We start from the raw sequence: 17,284 nt of genomic DNA, 5'->3' as shown, positions 1-17,284 counted from the left end.
GCGTTCATCGCGCGTAGATGCCCGTTTCAGTCACAGAGTACGATCAGATCTTTGTCTTAATTACACATTTTATGATATCACTTTGTCGACGGATGCAAAGGCATCCACCCCGCCAGCAGAATGTCATCCAAATGTCACTGTCCAAACGTCCGATCAAAATTTCATCCTTCGTTCCTGTACCTATAGTAGATGTTTTTTTAAATAAAATAGATCTGCTGTTACCCTGACTTACTACTGTGTATTGTGAAGATATATACATAAGTAATATTATCTGTTCTTAACTGATGGACTTCATTCACTGATGGTCTTCATATTGGATTTAGTTATTAAAGTTATTCAAACAAGCTGTCGATGTAAATTTCATGTGAGACCATTTTGTTGTTGAATGTAAGTGTTCATACCTTGTAGATGGAGTGTGAGTGAGTTGAGTTTTACACCGTCTTTAGCAGTATTCCAGGAATATCAGGGCGGTGGACACCAGAAAATGGGCCTCACACATTGTCCCCCATGGAGGGAATCGAAACAAACAAACGAACGCTTTCACCACAAGGCTATCACACTGCCCCGTGGTGGAAGTGAGAGTGACATTGAATTACTTGTTAGAATAATGACGGGAACGAACGTGATGATACGTCAAACGAGTTTATGATGGACACTTAATACTATAATATGTGGTCACGCGTGTTACAATGTATGAACGATTTAAATAATGTTTCTTGGGCAGCGTGGAAAATATCACTGCCAAATGGTTACTTGAGAGGTGTGGGGTTGGTGAGGTAGCAAAATGAGCAAAGCCTGCCTTAGTCACCCCGAAGATCCGTGTTACGGCGTAAATTGTAATATTTGCAGCAAATTTTAATAATCCTTGTAATTGTAATAAAATGTGGCGTAAACTGGAATACACAAATTACACAAATTGTAATAAAATCTGACGTATTTTTTAAAATTTTAGTTGCGTTAAAATGTAATCAATATTTACTTAACCTGAAATAACAGTTTGAATCATTCGTTTATACGGATTTGTACGTTTTGAGATTCACCGACACCAGTTGAATTTAGTGACCCTACGATAACTTTCAAATAGAAATATGAAGAATCTGCCAATTTAAACTCAAGAAAGAAATTATGCATTTTGTTCAAATTTGGGTTCTTTAGACTTGTCACTCACTGATTCAACCGTCTATAATGACTTTGAATGGTCCGTCAATAATGATCTTTGTGGGAGTGACCATTTTCCAACAGTACTTACAACAATTAACCCTACCGATGATCCGCCCTTAACAAAATGGAATTTTTCTAAGGCCACTTGGCCCTTTCAGGCCACCTGCCTTGAAGAACTTAAATCAGACCTTTTCGAGGATGTCCCTAATCCAAATAAAATCTCCTCGGGCAAGCTGAAACATAGCTGAGGAAACTATTCCTAAGTCCTCTGCAAACGCGCACATCCGTAAACCATGATTTAATGATGAATGCAAACAGGCTAGGAAAGTGAGGAAGAAAGCAGAGAAATATTTTCGCTTTCATCCCACTGCACATAAGTTAAATAATGTGAAAATCAGTTAAAAATGAGAAAGAAAGCAGAGAAATATTTTCGCTTTTACCCCACTGTACATAGGTTAAATCATGTAAAATTCAGTAATGCTAATACCCCGAGAGGGTACTTAAGTCCCAAAACATTTGAAGTACATTTAATTGTTCCAGGTTTTTAATCGTAGAATAAGTGTTCGCTTACTGTATGGCTAGATTTGTCTAAATTGCTATCAGCTGAAGGGATGATGTAAATCCAACTAGGGTCCATGCAGGAAGCAAATGTACTGTAAGACCCCATTGTCCTTAGTATGGTGATCTACCTTCAGTTGTTAGCAACCCTATAGCTCAATTGTACGTTGTAAGGTCCTCTATAGATACATTGTTATAGGTCTAATCACTAGTTTTACATTTTACACTGTGATATTCTAGTTAGTTTTACTGTCCTTCGTTGACAGGTTTTACTATGTATGTGCTATTAATTCATTTGTATTTTTATAATTAATCGTTCTCGTCACTATATGGCTGCAATATGTGATGTGACGTTAGACATTAACTCACTCACTCACTGTTCAAATTTGGTACCGAGGTGTCGTGGAGAGATTCACTGACAGCAGTGCCCTCGGGATAAATTAAAGTCTCTCTTCCACATACACTAGGCTGTTGTGTTTGGGAGCTGGAATCAGACATGGGGCTGGTGTGTTTGAGCACCATTGTTTTTCGCCGTTTTTGACATAGACCGGCGATGGCGAGTGACTTCATGCAACAGCCATTCTCTCTCAACTCTGATTAATGATTTATATGTTCTTTTTAAATTTGGTCGATTGTTAGAGGCGGTACCCGCGGAGAGGGTTAAAGTAGTGAAAAAATTCCTCAGAAGAGGATACCTAAGACCACATCGTCCAGTGTTTGTTGGCCATTGATCGAATTTTAATCGTAGAATGTTTGAAGTTTTAATTTATGGTTAAATTGCTCAAAATTCGCCAATAGAAGAGGGGATTAATTTAAATCCAGCTAGGGACCATGCAGGTACCAAAAGTAACGTAAGTCCCAATGGTCCCTAGAATGGTGATCTACCTTCAGTTGCTGGCGGTCTATAGCCCGAGTTTATATTGTGTTATTTACACTCATCTCAACCTAGATTTTACTAATGTGTGATATTCTAGTCGTTATACTGTCTTTTGCTACAATTAAAAAGTAAAATAGTCGATATACTTATACTTAGTACATACCATTTTTGCCCTCATGTTATGGCTGAGAAATTGCCGATAATCACATGCACACTATGTTTCCTGAAGTTTGTGATGCATGTATTGCAGACTTTGCTTTTTAGCGGATTACCAAAATGGGGATCGTGAGGCTGGGACAGCAAAGCCAATTTTCTTGATGTTGACAGATAGTATGAAGATTAATAATAAAATGGCATTTGTATCATATACTATACAAAATGTTAACTGACACTGTCACACATCCCTCAAAAACAGAAAGTGTAAAATTATTACATAGCGTGATAAACACCTTTCCAGTTTTGTCAAATAATAAGATCAACAAGAAAGATTAAGATCAACAAGCAAGAGAGAAGTTACAGAACTATAACCCTGAAGCATCAATGACAGATCAGATCAGATCGTCATATTTTTCACACACATCACATACGCCCCAACAATTTTTCTAAAATCATAAAACTATCACTATTACATGCAAACACATTTCATCTGCTAGTATATTCCCCTCATAAGAATGAAAGGTGGATGTGAAAGATGTTTTGAAGCAATAACTAGGGCTGATGGTGGTGACGCTGGAATGAGATAAGTGAACTGTTGCGTGCTGCAGGTTGACTACTGTTTTCTTGCTTTCACGACCGATGGTGGTGACGCTGGAATGAGATAAGTGAACTGTTGCGTGCTGCAGGTTGACTACTGTTTTCTTGCTTTCACGACCGATGGTGGTGACGGTGGGGTGGGATAAGTGAACTGTTGCGTGCTGCAGGTTGACTACTGTTTTCTTGCTTTCACGACCGATGGTGGTGACGGTGGGATGGGATAAGTGAACTGTTGCGTGCTGCAGGTTGACTACTGTTTTCTTGCTTTCACGACCGATGGTGGTGACGCTGGGATGGGATGATGGATAATGTAGAATTTTCGAGATGGATGAGGTGCAGGCCTCGGGACAGGAGGTCGGAGTCTGAGTCCCGTAGGTACGATGTTGTTGTCTGCATCGGAGTAAGAAGGTGGGGTGCATTTTCGATTCGATCTTAGAATTGATGGCCGACTTGGTGTTGACATGTCTGGCTGCTTCATATCCATGTAGATGTCTGCTGTGATTCTTCAAAGGCAGGACAAATCTTATGGATAACAACTTCTTGAATTTATTTCTGACAGCCTTACGTATTTTTGGTCCTTAGCGATATCCGTCCCTTCATAATAGTATACTTGCTGTTGGTGTGAATATCTTGGATCTTAGTGCTTTGTGAGAAACGAGGACTAGGAAGAACTGTAAACAACATGCCAGCAGATGATTAGACATCCATGGTCTTAATACTTCACCTGAGAAGAGTAAATGTTATGAATTTGTTTTATACCCCTTCACGCCTGAGGCGGAATGAGCCGAAATGCTTTGGGAATGAAAATTTCTGGAGAAACCTGGAAATTCGAACTGAATTCTGAAACTTCTCACTGCAGTCCGAATGCATTCCAACTGTTCGGGTCAATTCTTATAACATGTGCGAATTTTTTAACATGTTCAAAACTTTCGAGGTACACTAGAAGTGGAAAAATATGGCAAGGCATTTGCAGTGCGTATTAACTGCATTCCAAGTAGTCTTACTGCATTCTAAATGCATTCTAAATATGTTACTGCATTCAAAGTATGTTCTGAACATATCGGAGGGAAAATAGAGAAGGCAAGCCACTTCAAATCCTGCCAGGATGTCTCGAAAGCGTCTCCAACGAGTCGGAATGTATCTCCATTGCTTAAGGTGGAATATTCTTTTAAATGTATCGTAATATTTCGATTGAAGTTGGAATACAGTTTGAATGTACCTCAGGTACACCCCGCATATAGTGGACAGGAGGTCCCGAATGCTCTTAAAATGAGCGCTGACTTCATGATAACCGTGGCACCGCCGAATCGCATAAATACGTGGCCACCTGTCATTGAAATGTCAGATAGCATGTAGGAGTCGCACAACATTTTGAAAGAGCCTTCAAATTTGGTTAGTTTAGTTGATGAAAAGGTGATTGACGCAAGGTGTGATGTGGAGAATATAGATAGGTTTCATATCAAGATATTTTATATGTTGACACGCTCCAGGAATATACATAGAATTACTACAAATTACTACATTTATAGGTAAATTGCGCAGACCTCGCCAACAGTTGAGGGGACGATATAACAGAGACCAAACTCGTAGCAAAAGTAACTTAAGTCCTCATGGTACCTAGCATTGTCATCTACCTACAGTTGCTGGCGATCTATAGCCCCGGTTTATATTGCGGTGTTATGAAAAGATTTAGGATTCCTTTGCCAACAAATGTATCAAAAAGTATATAATCGTCTATATATTTACTCTTAGTACATACCTTTTTTGTCGTTACGACATGACTGAAATAAAGCCGATGTCGCGTAAAATTTTACCTCACTCAGTCACTTGCACATTTTGTTTCCTGAAGTTTGTGATGCATTTGCTTCAGGTTTTCTTGGAGTACCAAGATTAAAGACAACCAAATGGGGATCGTGAGGTGGGAACATCGCAAAACAAATTTGAGGTTGACATAAAGTAGTATTATGTAGAAAAATATAACATTAAAACAGCTGCACTTGTGTCATATTATGGGTGAGGCTGACTACATTTTGAACGCCCCACGTAGATGTGTCATTTAGAACAACCTACCCACCACCCACCACCCACCACCAACCACCCATCCCGCATCCTACATGTATTTAAGTACGCTAGATATACCAGGTAAATTCAGATATCTTGACATAACAGTGTTTTAGCGGGGATGGATAATTCAAAGGGAGCTAACTCTTGATGACCCAATATGTTGCAAAAACGTTTTGTTACGAATTCGAATTCGCAGATTTGTTGAACTCTTGCCAACAATCTTTTCAATGTGTTTTTCAATACATCAGTTCATGTCTACATAGTACCTTTAAACAGTTTAGAATGTTTTGCTAAAGCTTGTTTGGAACTGTTGACTGAAAAAGTGGCCACATGATGCATTAGTGAGTCTACAATTTTGATGGATGGTATATATATATGATCATATCTGAAAATGTACAGTAGATATTCAATGAAGAATGAAGTGTACTGAAACGGGCACGTTGCTTGCATTCAGAGGGAGTTTCAACACATTCTTATAATATTTAATTTCGTTTAATCTCACACACTGCAATAGTCCAGCTATGTGGCGACGGTCTTTAAGTGATCGAGTCTGGACCTGACAATCCCGTGATCAACAGCATGGGCATTTATCTACACAGCTGGAATACGATGACATGTGTCAATGAGATCAGCGGGCCTGACCACCCAGTTAGTCATCTCTCACGACTAGCATGGGTCTCTGAAGATCGCTTGTAGCTCGGATCTTCACGGGACAGACGTTCTATTCGCCAATTTGTATATTTTGTGCTGATGTCATTGATGATCCATAACACAATAAGGGTTTATTAATACAGGCATTCTACTGAAATGTTCAATACAAAGACTCACATTACATGTGTTCAGCTTGTCAAGGTGAAGTGAAAATAAATTAAAATAGAGAAACGGCATTGAACAATATTCACCTACTATTTATCCAAGATTATGTAAATTCATTTTGTCGTCCAAATCTAAAAGATAAGGCCCAGGTCAACACATGAAGGTATAAATAGGACTGAAATTGTTCTTATCGCTCACCTCCTGTAGTCTCCTGAAAAAGCCGCTATGTTTCTCGTTGTCTCCCTGGCCTTGCTTGTGGCCGTTACTCTGGCACAAGAGCCACACCCCTGCAGTAAGTACATCGGTAGTTTTCCCAGAACAAAATACGAATCTTGAACCATCATTATAACCTTTTGTAATGCTATATGCTGACATGTTGTTCAGAGTCACTGTAGTAATTTTGTGTAATATAGATGTACTTGACCGTACCTAACTGGCCCAGTCTAAACGGAGAATTCAATCTGACTAGTACAACTCTAGAGTGAAGATTGCCTATTTGAACGAAATATCTTCAACTTATGGTACTAATTCCATCTCAGCAGGTTCTCTATTCTCGAAACGTTCGCAGCCCTACGAACTGCTTATGCCCATTCTGAACACACTGGCTACGAACAAAGTTAAGAATCCTTAGGGCTACGAACGTTTCGAACACGTATTTTTAATGTAGCTTAAATTAAATTCTTTATTTATCAAGAGCAAGTTTTTTCCTGGAATTTACCGCCAATTAAATCATACGTATTAATGACAGAAATACCTAGAAATTCGGTGTACAAGACTAATCTTGTCTTATATATGGTTCATGGATTTTGAGAGTTCAAACGCTTGGCATAAATAGTTTGGTAACATGACTGATGTTCGTTCCCCTTCAGGAAGTCCCGAACAGTTTGAGGGACGGCTTTCTACAGTGAGTGATGCTGATTCATTTTCATGTTTTGGAATGTTCAATACAACCCAAACACACTCAAAACATTTGTCTACATTAAGGTATTTTTTAACGCTAAGCTGACAAAGTAAGTACAGACGTTTGGTATAGCCTATACAAAACAGTATGAAAATCAAGATACCAGATTCATAAACGTAAGCATAAAATATTTATTTCCAATGATCTGTACATGAGGTCAAGCTGTTAGTGTCGTCAAGCAAATATACTTGTCACGTGTATGGCATTTCCAATTCCAGTTCGACCCGGACAGGAGATTTTACCGTACGGCCCGTTTCGCCTATGACGACAGACAGAGAAGGTTCAGGGAATTCGAAGAGGTTCAAGTGGGCCGTGACGACGACTTCTTCGACAAGCTCTACCTTTTCAACGAGGTGAGCTACACATCTCCACATGTAGGCCACACTAGTTTTCCAAAAACATAAACCCTGTCCATAGAGACGGGGACGAAAAACTTGTTTCCCCCAGGTCCTAAAAATGGACATTTGTTTTGACGATCGTAGAATGGTCGCTGGTCGAATCTTGATTGCTCTTGATTATGTTTTTAAACATTTTGATTTAGTTTCATTAACATAGTAGATGTGCATGTCCAGTGCACCTTGGGGCTCTTATTCTGACGTTACATAGGCATGTTATTTATGAGGGTGGGTTTGGGCATATAACTCATGAAGTCTAAAGGTTAGGATATCCTTTTTCGGGAGATGGGTACGAACCCCCAGCAACCCCTCCACCACCCCTCTAGATCTGTCCCTAAAACACACCCACCTTTCATGGCTTAATTCATTTTCCCTCAGGGCAAGGAGTACAGAGTCAATGTACGCACCCGCACATGCAATGTGACTGGCATCACGCGCCCCTGGATTCCATTCGGCGTCCCCCCAGACGCTAGATTCAGGGGAACCGCTGACATCGGCGCTGCCGGTGTTCCTGATGAACACGTCATCGTCAACCTCTTCGACGGTACACTGGACAACAGTGAGTTACCATTTCAACTGTTTAACTACTGATGTACAAGAACTAAAAGCACATGTAGGAACTGACAAACGCAGTCAGAGTTTCAGTCTAAACTGCATCACTTTACGGCCTTTGCTTGACGAAATTAGTATCTATGTCGAAACGTCGCAACCATTGAAAAAAAAGATGTTGTATATCCATAAATCATTGTCCTCATTTTCCGTAGTTCGTTATGAAGGTAGGTGTTTACTTCCCAGAGGTTACTCGCACCCATGGGGATCCTTACTGTGAGGTTGCTGGTGTGTTTAATGAATGTCACTGTGACCATATATGCTCATGATGTCAATCACTTGGTTGTCTCGTCCAGAGTCGATTATTACAGACCTCTGTGGTAGAGCTGGAGGGGCGGATTGGAGGTTAAATCGTTCGCTCGTCACCCCGAAGGCCCGAGTTCAGTGTGTACTATGTGTGAAGCTCATTTATGGTTCCCAGCCGTGATGTTGCTGGAGTATTGCTGGAAGTGACTAATCAAATATACCCACAATGTCCAAGACACTGACTGAGAGCAAGATGATAATTAATTGTTATGATGACGATTATTCCAGACCCTTACTTCGTGACGGTGAGCGGAACTGACTGTATCCCCATCCAATCAGGATTTTTCAGCAACGAAACTGGAGGTGTCCTCACAGAGTAAGTGTGCCACGTCCATAAACCAAACAAACACACACACATATACGCCTAAAAGCACAATCCAATAGTCGCGTTCCCCACTATCTCCACTGTATCATTGTACATCCACAATATCACTGTTTAAAGTCACTATCAAATGAGAGGACAGCTGGTGAGGACTGTTGAAAATCTGGGTGGATGGGGCTTTGTTGGTGGCTTCTGTCACAAACACATGCAGAGGCGACTTAAGTATGCACCTTTAGCAAAATGGGAAAATGTGGTCTGGTCAAAAGAACGAACTACAGAAGTAAGCATGTCTAGTTCGACAGAAATTCAATCCAGATCTTCAGGGAGATATTTAACACATTTGGGTTTTTTTCCTTCTTTTTATTGTTGTTGTCTTGAGGCTGTTGTTGTTGTTGTTTTTTATTTATTTTGTTTTGATGGCAAATTCGCCTAAACCAGACTAGTGTATGTCGGTACGCGTTACGATTATCTTAAGAGTAGGCTGTGGAGATGATATCATCACATTCCTGATGGCTATGTTCCTATGAAATACAACATAATGTTTTCTCTTTCAGTTTCTTCGATATCTCCATCGGTATTTCTGACCCAGAAGCCTTCATACCACCCAGGGAATGTTCCTCCTAAACATATTTACGACATGTTTGTAATTCAATGTATTTTGTATAATAAAACTGTATTTTAATGTAATCAGAAACCTCGTATACTTTTTCATTTAATGAAAATATTGATGCACGATCGGTTCAGATGTGGCGAACGTATGACTGCCTCTAGTGTAAAGCTTATATGAAATTCGCTTTGTATAAGTAAATACATTTTGCATTGGATCAGGTGATAATATGGAAGTACGAATACCATTCATAGGACATCGTCTCCAATTAGTCTGTGCAGTAACTTATTGTAGTATTTCTATTTCACATAGTGGAAATGTGGTTTGTTAAACAGCGAGATTGAAAACGAAATTTATAAATAGTGACAAAGTATTAGATAGTACATCCTCTTTTTGGAATATGAGGAAAAACACGTCACAAGTACTCAAACAGTGCTACACATATAGCTTAACTACATGTACTGATGTGGAAGGTCAATGTGACCCGAAACCGATGTACCTACCCTTGCTTTCCGCCAGTGGTTTGTGAATTTACAGGATGTCATACGGAGATACTGATGACTGTGGCGTTAAAAAACAAAAGAAAGTTGTGTGTTAAACGTGATTCAAGTTGAGAGAGTGAGTTGGGTTCTTGATTGCAACTGGTTAAATGAATTTAAGCATTTATATCTAATTTTCATTAACTTCATAGTCGTCCATGGCTTTACACTTCTTCCTCAGGGCAAGGAGTATAGAGTTCATAAACGTATCCGCAGATGCAATGTGACTGGCATCATAAGTCCCGATTCCATTCGAGTCCCTATCCCATTCGGCGTCTCCCCTGGCGCTAGATACAGGGGCCCCGCTGATATCAGCCATTCCAGCTATATAGCGACGGTCTGTAAATAATCAAGTCGGGACCAGACAATCCGACGATCAACAGCATGACCATCGGTCTGCGCAACAGGGATACAATGACATGTGTCAGCCAATGCAGAGAGCCCGACCACCGGGCTGATTCAAGCTGGACTGCAGATGAATATTGTTAAACATTCTACACAACATGCACTATTTAATCCATAATGAAATTAAAAACACATTATGTCATGAAAGACTGTAAGATAAGCCCGGGGTCAACACATGCAGTATAAATACGCATGAAACATTCCTTTCTTCCACACCCCGTGTTCTGAATACGCCGCCATGTTGCTGATTGTATCTCTGGTTGTCCTCTGTGTCGTCACCTTGGCTCAACTGCCTCATCCTTGCCGTGAGTAGACCTGCCGGCTGAAATATTTCCCTGGCGCCTATAAACAGTCTCGATCATCATTGTGTCTTTAACAAGGATTTGACCTTTGAGAAATTTTACGTTTTGAGCGTTAAATCAGGCCACATACAGTCAAATGTTAGTCAATATTAAATACCGTATTATCTGGGGGACAGTTAAAATATTGTTTATCACTCTAGCAACTAATGATGATACATTCAGTTTAAAAACTTTGTTTGACAGTTTCATTAGTTTATTCAATTCTGATGAATCCTGAAGGCATAATTATGGTATTTTCTTTGCACGTTGATGTAGAGAATTAGTGACATGATTTTATCCGGTAAAATATGTGATAATGTTTCATACACCTCTGCGCTTTCAAAGACTACTTGAAGTTCTCAAGAATAATATACAATTAAAGAAGTAGGGGATATTCCATTTTGCGAGCATACCACTAGCCAGTGCCAACGCGTATGAGAAAAGGTAATACATATCCATACAGATGAAACATTTCCAAAGGCATAAATTGTCACATTTTCCCATAATTTCTCTTCATCATCTGGATCCTGCTTGGCTTCATCATTTGTATTTTGTCAATCCTGTCAATCCTATATCCCCTACTTGTTAATGGTATAGTTGGAGTGACATGTTTGATATGTTTCTTCAGGAACTCCAGAAGAGTTCGAGGGCCGGGTTGTTACTGTGAGTAGAATCCATAAACAAAAGAATTGGTACGTCAACAAACATCCAAACACCTGTAGGATGTGTATGAGCAAGACAACCTCGTTCTCAGTACCTTCCTATTAGAGAACTAATTTGACGTTTTATAAACGAAAACCTGTGGTTTCTGATGCGTTTAAAACTACATTTGTCAATCGTTTTGGTATATATACTGAGGAAAACAAGTAATGGAACACTACTTCACGTCAGTGTTCCTAAATGTATTCTCTGTTATTCAAAGCTGGTGATGAAAACTGGAAAAAGAAATTAAAGAACTCTTGAATTTTCCTGTGTTCCTGTATTTGTTCCTATATCAGTGTTTAAAAAGGCTGAAATTGATAGATTCGTAAATTATATCTCTAAACGTCATATTATTCATATCGCCTTTGGGATTTACATTTTCCAGTTCGACCCGGACAGAAGATTCTTCTCCTCCGCCCGTTTCGCCTATGACGACCGACAGAGAAGGGTCCGTGAGTTTGAGGAGGTTGACGTAGGACGTGATGTGGACTACTTCGACAGGCTCTTCCTATTTAACGAGGTGAGTTATAAGGGAATTACTGGTCTCTGTTCGAATCTCAATTATCGTCATTAATATATCTTTATTCATACCAGTGCTCGGCAATATCCTTCTCGTTCTTTGTCATTTGACGGAGAGTTTGTTGTTTAGTGATGTTCTCAGCAATAGTGTAGCTACATGGCGGACTGTGTTTTAATAACAGAGTCTGGACCTGACGATCCATTGACCAAAGCATCATCATTCCCTCACGTAATTTTGATACGATAGCACGAGTCAATTAAGTCCTCGAGCCAGACCACCCGATCTCGTTATCGTACATGAGTGAACTATTACACAGAGCAGTCTGGAGTCCTCATCACCCAGCTTTTAACACTTCATATATTCTTGCCCCAGAACAAGGAATACAGAGTTAATGTGCGTACCCGGCAATGCAACGTGACTGGTTTGAGTCGCCCATGGATTCCATTCGGCGTCCCTCTAGACGCTATGTTCAACGGGACTGGTGACATCGGTGCTTCTGGCGTTCCTGATGAGCACGTCATCGTCAACATCTTTAACGGCGTCAATGACAACAGTAAGTTACCATTTTACCAAAGATTAAGGGGGAGCGGTACTAGCTTAGTATTTATCATACCGATGGCCTGGGCCTAGATTTTCGAAACTCTCTTAGCGTTAAGATACTCGTAAGTTGTGTTAACGTATGGCACTTACGACTATCTTAGCACTAAGAGAGCTTCGAAAATCTAGGCCCTGGGGCTCATTTCACAAAGCAGCCGCAGCGCTAAGACGGTTGTAACTCCCTTACGTTAGCATAGAGGTACGACAGGCATAGTGCCACGATCGCTTTGTTCCTGGGCCAGTGGTCCGCTGTATCGTTTCTCTATATCTGAAGAAAATAGTGTGTCCAGATGTTTTCATGTTGTTTGAATGTATCGAATTCTTCTTAAAAACATTTTACTTATGCATATTTTAGAAATGAAAGGTTTCTGGGGTATAACGTCATATACGGTATATACCGTATATGCATGTGTCTAGTTCTTAAGTTTAAACCTTTAAACTCTTCTGGATAAAGTGACGTTACAGGTTACTCATCTGAACACGATTCTGATAAGTGTGACTGTGGACTTTCAGATCCTTACTTTATGACTGTAAGCGCAACTGACTGTATCCCAATCCAGGTCGGATTTTTCAGCAACCAGACTGGAGGCGTCCTCAGAAAGTGAGTGTTCCACAATATCGACCAGGGTCATGATAACGTATTTGTTGTAACGAATGAAACGCCTATTCTCTGCTATCTTTTTCGGCCAGTGGCTCGCCAAGTCCCAATGAAGTATGGAATAATTTTCGTGTTATTCAACATCAGTTTGAATGATGATGGCAAAAACTATGATGAAATCGAATCTAATCCTGAGGGACGGTATTTATGAATGTTCTTAATAGTGGACTTCGGTTGTCTTGATTGGGCGAATATCACTCCAAGTTCAAAAGGTTAACACTATATACCGGCCCAGCATGACAACGTCATATTGACGGTCCACCCACAGTCCATGATAAATAAAATATCTTCTCTGTTTCCAGTTTCTTTGATATCTCCCTCGGCATATCGGACCCGGAAGTGTTCATACCCCCACAAGAGTGTTCCACATAAACATCTGGACTCCATGTTTGTAGTTATTCAGCGTATTTTGTACAATAAATCATTATTGTGGATGAAATGATAGTAATTCATTCAGCAGCATTCATGCACGCCCATTTCAAGAGTAACAAACGGAGTAAGGTTCTGAGGCTCACCTTTATTTATTGATGACCATCATATAGATAGTCGGCATCAACATCTGACTAGGTAATCTGTACGCGTCAGATGGATAATCGGAGATTATGGTCATGTATATAATTGCGCATGCAAATACTTGATTTACGGGGTATATTTAAACGACTATGGATCATATGGGATTCATTACCCAGCAGTTGTGTAAGATCCCAATGATAGACAAAGCATATACTATGGAGATATGTACTTATACGATAACCATTACAGCTTGAGTTCGGATGAGAAGCCCAGTACGCCGGACTGGACTAAAGGTAGTGGCCCAAGGTCCACAAACTGGTCATAACGCTACGACTGTAGCATGCTAAGTGAACAAGTTACGACAGTTTCAGCGCTACGGGCGTTTTGTGCAAAGGAGATGATTGGTAAACTGCATTAACGACATGTCGTCTTGAAAAGATATTGGTAGTTATTGTTTGTTAGCTGAACGCCACACTCAGCAATTTTCCAGCTACAAGATGGCGGTCTGTAAATAACCTAGTCTTGACTAGACAATCCTGTGATTAACAATATAAGCATCGTTTCGATACGGTGACTCCCGATTCCATCAGTCGTCTCTTACGACAAGTATGGTTGGCCGGAGACCAGTTACAACCCTGATCTTCGTGTTTTAATGCTCAGTTGGTTGGGACCGTAGATTATGCTATCAATCACTCGACAAGGATACATTCGAAGCGTTACCACCTATCGTAACTCTATACTTTCAACGGGTTAACGAATGGACGTTTCGTGAATACTGATACTATTCCAAAGACTTGTTTAATGGGCATTCTAGAAGTTGGTGAGTCAAAAATGAAACATACAGCTTCATGGCTAAACCTTTAGGTTGAAAAACGATGTAAGAATCTACATCGAAACGTCGCGCAACGTAATAAAAAAGAAGTTGTAATCCGTAAAGCTATATGTTTCATTTTTATTCCAATGACGTGACCACCCTTTCATATCACTACAGCTATTCCGTTGTAGCATAATTCCTAGTCTGGTCCCTGGATACCTAAATAACAGGGCTGGCCAAACTCAAAGCTGTGATGGCTCTCGTGAAAGGTTATCAGATTGAATTAAGAAATATTACACTAGGTTATCGAGGATATATTTATGTAATCGTGTTAAGTAAAATCGTTCTTTCATGTTATATCACGGAGATGATATTACATTTGGATACATGTATATATGTGAATATCCAGGTTTGATTCCCCACATGGGTACAATGTGTGAAGTCTATTTCTGGTGCCCTCCACCTTGATATTGCTGGAATGTTGCTAAAACCGGCGTAAACCCCAACTCACTCACTCACTCACTCACCCACCCACCCACTCACTCACTCACTCACTCACTCACTCATACAGTGCAGGGCGAAATAAAGGTGATATTTGATGGCAGCTTGAAAAGACGCAAGCAAGAAATGGCTCTGTGATGATGATATAATTCAGAAACGTATCACAGTTTTGTATCCCTGATAGTACCAACCGACCTTGTCTTATCTCGACGAGAGACTCCAGATGACACCTTTCTCACCACTGTTCTACTTAAAGGATATCTTTTAGCCTGAACTACATAAAAGGGTCAAGAATACGATTTTGTATCAGTCACTGTTCACATGATTAATGATGTTTTAAAAGCACTCACTATCCTGTTAGACGAACGATCAATATTGTCCTGCAGCAGATGGGTACCCGGTAGGAAGAAATAGTAATTTAAATGTAAACTACTATTTAAAACTTTGGGTGTATTTTCCGTGGAATACTGAGAACGCTCATTTACAAGGCAAGTCGTGTTCGGGGACAGTAAGGACCCAAGGCTGTTATTCATTCTTTATCGCATCAATTTTCCTCTAAGTTGAGTGCAACTAAAGAGGATACAGCTGCGATTTGTAAGCTGATCATGTTTTGTGGGTGTTGTTAAAAACCCCTGTGAACAGCATTTTCGTGTCATCTATTTCGGAAGAGAGGTTTTGGGAGGAAAGCTCAAGTCTTGCACGTTTACCACTTAGTTGTTCTGACAAACCAAGACTCGGGGAAGGAAGGTATCTGCACAGTGACATCTGACACAGTGGTGCCCCTTTCCTCCTCTGACATGAAGCCATATTTATTAGGGGAACAACTGCATGAATGATAATGCATTTATTTGCATTTCCATTCTATCCGGAATTGTCAATCTTTTTTTACAGGGCATAATAGTAGGATCTGCTATACTAAAGGGACGTAACTCGACCATGCGTGTCTCCATGTAGACAGATCATGGCTTACGTCAGCTAAGTTGATAAAGTATTCTAAAGAGGTTTGTATGTTCAGGAAAATATATATGTAAACTGCCTGACTAAAAAATAGTATATAAACCTGAAATCTGACCCTTCACTCGACCCCTGAAGGTCCGGGTTAGAATATTGGCCTTCAGTAGCCCATGCTGGTCGCAAGAGGCGACTAACAAGATTGGGTGGTCAGACTGGCTTGGCTGACACGTCATCGCACACCAGATGTGAAACTCGATCCTTATGATGTCTGGATTGTCTGGTCCAGGCCAGGTCCCTGTTTTACAGACCGTAGCCACATTGCAGGAATATTGCTGAGTGCGGCGTAAAGCAACAAACAAAGCAAAGCCAGGCAAACGCTGATCATTAACATGAGTCTGATGGTCTTCTTGCTGGCATTGTTGCTACTGCCTTGTAGGTCGTGACAATGTCTGTCTGTCAGCAGTGTGGCAAGTTCCCATATTATACAAGCATATTATGTTTGCGAAGTGCTGACTTCGTACATAGTTTCGCGATAGAAAGTGCCAGAATGTACCCCAACGCTCGCTTGTTCACGTCACGTATATGTTTTGCTAGTCATGCAGACATGATTCAAATTTAGACTGGATAAGGACCACGTGTCGAATTCTACATGTCCTTTGACCTCAGCGGTTCTAATCGTGGTGAAAAACGCGGCCAAGTTAAGAATTGTTACATATGCTGATCACCTGAATATTTGGAGGTGAAAGGTTCAGGAACTGGAATGTTTGTCCACGCAGGTTGGTCTACAACACAGATAAAAAAGAGATCGACATTTCTAAAATGATCTGCTGGGTACCTTCATTTCAACATAATCCTGCATATTTTTCACACTCAACCACATTCATACTTCATTGTGTGTAATTGCTTTTCGGGGCGCTACGTGCACATGTCCTTTTGTGGCATACGCATTGAATTGATGCCTAGAATACAGTGTAGCATGTGCAATGCCAAACACCGTACAGTGTAGCATGTGCAATGCCAAACACCGTACAGTGTAGCATGTGCAATGCCAAATATGTACAGTGTAGCATGTGCAATGCCAAACACCGTACAGTGTAGCATGTGCAATGCCAAATCTCGCACAGCGTAACATGGCGCAGTGCCAAATGTCATACGGAGTACCAACTAACGTACACTTCAGCATAGTGCAATGCCAAATATGTACAGTGTAGCATTGTGTAGTGCCAAATATCGCACAGAGTAGCATTTGCAGTGCCAAATATCGTACAGTTTAGTAACTGCGCAGTGCCAAATACCGTACAGAGTGCCAAA

The 17,284-nt window shown here is 40.4% G+C and overlaps 2 protein-coding genes across 2 annotated transcripts; both read left to right on the top strand.

Moving 5' to 3' along the window:
• Positions 1 to 6,418: 6,418 nt before the first annotated feature.
• On the top strand, positions 6,419 to 9,506 carry LOC137294279 (mammalian ependymin-related protein 1-like). The gene is made up of 6 exons (XM_067825284.1): positions 6,419 to 6,521; positions 7,099 to 7,133; positions 7,409 to 7,543; positions 7,964 to 8,144; positions 8,729 to 8,816; positions 9,377 to 9,506. Exons 1-6 carry the CDS (start codon positions 6,455 to 6,457, stop codon positions 9,444 to 9,446), a joined length of 576 nt encoding a protein of 191 aa, XP_067681385.1. The 5' UTR covers positions 6,419 to 6,454; the 3' UTR covers positions 9,447 to 9,506.
• A 1,084-nt stretch (positions 9,507 to 10,590) lies between these two features.
• LOC137294217 (mammalian ependymin-related protein 1-like) lies at positions 10,591 to 13,630 on the top strand. The gene is made up of 6 exons (XM_067825213.1): positions 10,591 to 10,678; positions 11,343 to 11,377; positions 11,802 to 11,936; positions 12,309 to 12,489; positions 13,047 to 13,134; positions 13,494 to 13,630. The coding sequence occupies exons 1-6, from the start codon at positions 10,612 to 10,614 to the stop codon at positions 13,561 to 13,563; spliced, it is 576 nt and encodes a 191-aa protein (XP_067681314.1). The 5' UTR covers positions 10,591 to 10,611; the 3' UTR covers positions 13,564 to 13,630.
• The last annotated feature ends 3,654 nt before the right edge of the window (positions 13,631 to 17,284 follow it).

Source organism: Haliotis asinina, chromosome 8 (assembly GCF_037392515.1).
Source record: "Haliotis asinina isolate JCU_RB_2024 chromosome 8, JCU_Hal_asi_v2, whole genome shotgun sequence".
NCBI classification, from domain to species: domain Eukaryota; kingdom Metazoa; phylum Mollusca; class Gastropoda; order Lepetellida; family Haliotidae; genus Haliotis; species Haliotis asinina.
The sequence above is the reverse complement of the archived record's forward strand: the minus strand, read 5'-3'. Positions and strand labels throughout refer to the sequence as shown.

What these genes read in the sequence shown, in the direction of transcription:
- LOC137294279 (XM_067825284.1), top strand. Translation starts at nt 6,455, where the DNA reads ATGTTTCTCGTTGTCTCCCTGGCCTTGCTTGTGGCCGTTACTCTGGCA. An exon ending in TTGAGGGACGGCTTTCTACA is followed by an intron (nt 7,134 to 7,408) that starts GTGAGTGATGCT and finishes TTCCAATTCCAG; the next exon opens with TTCGACCCGGACAGGAGATT. An exon ending in CGACGGTACACTGGACAACA is followed by an intron (nt 8,145 to 8,728) that starts GTGAGTTACCAT and finishes CGATTATTCCAG; the next exon opens with ACCCTTACTTCGTGACGGTG.
- LOC137294217 (XM_067825213.1), top strand. Translation starts at nt 10,612, where the DNA reads ATGTTGCTGATTGTATCTCTGGTTGTCCTCTGTGTCGTCACCTTGGCT. An exon ending in TCAACTGCCTCATCCTTGCC is followed by an intron (nt 10,679 to 11,342) that starts GTGAGTAGACCT and finishes ATGTTTCTTCAG; the next exon opens with GAACTCCAGAAGAGTTCGAG. An exon ending in ACTGGAGGCGTCCTCAGAAA is followed by an intron (nt 13,135 to 13,493) that starts GTGAGTGTTCCA and finishes CTCTGTTTCCAG; the next exon opens with TTTCTTTGATATCTCCCTCG.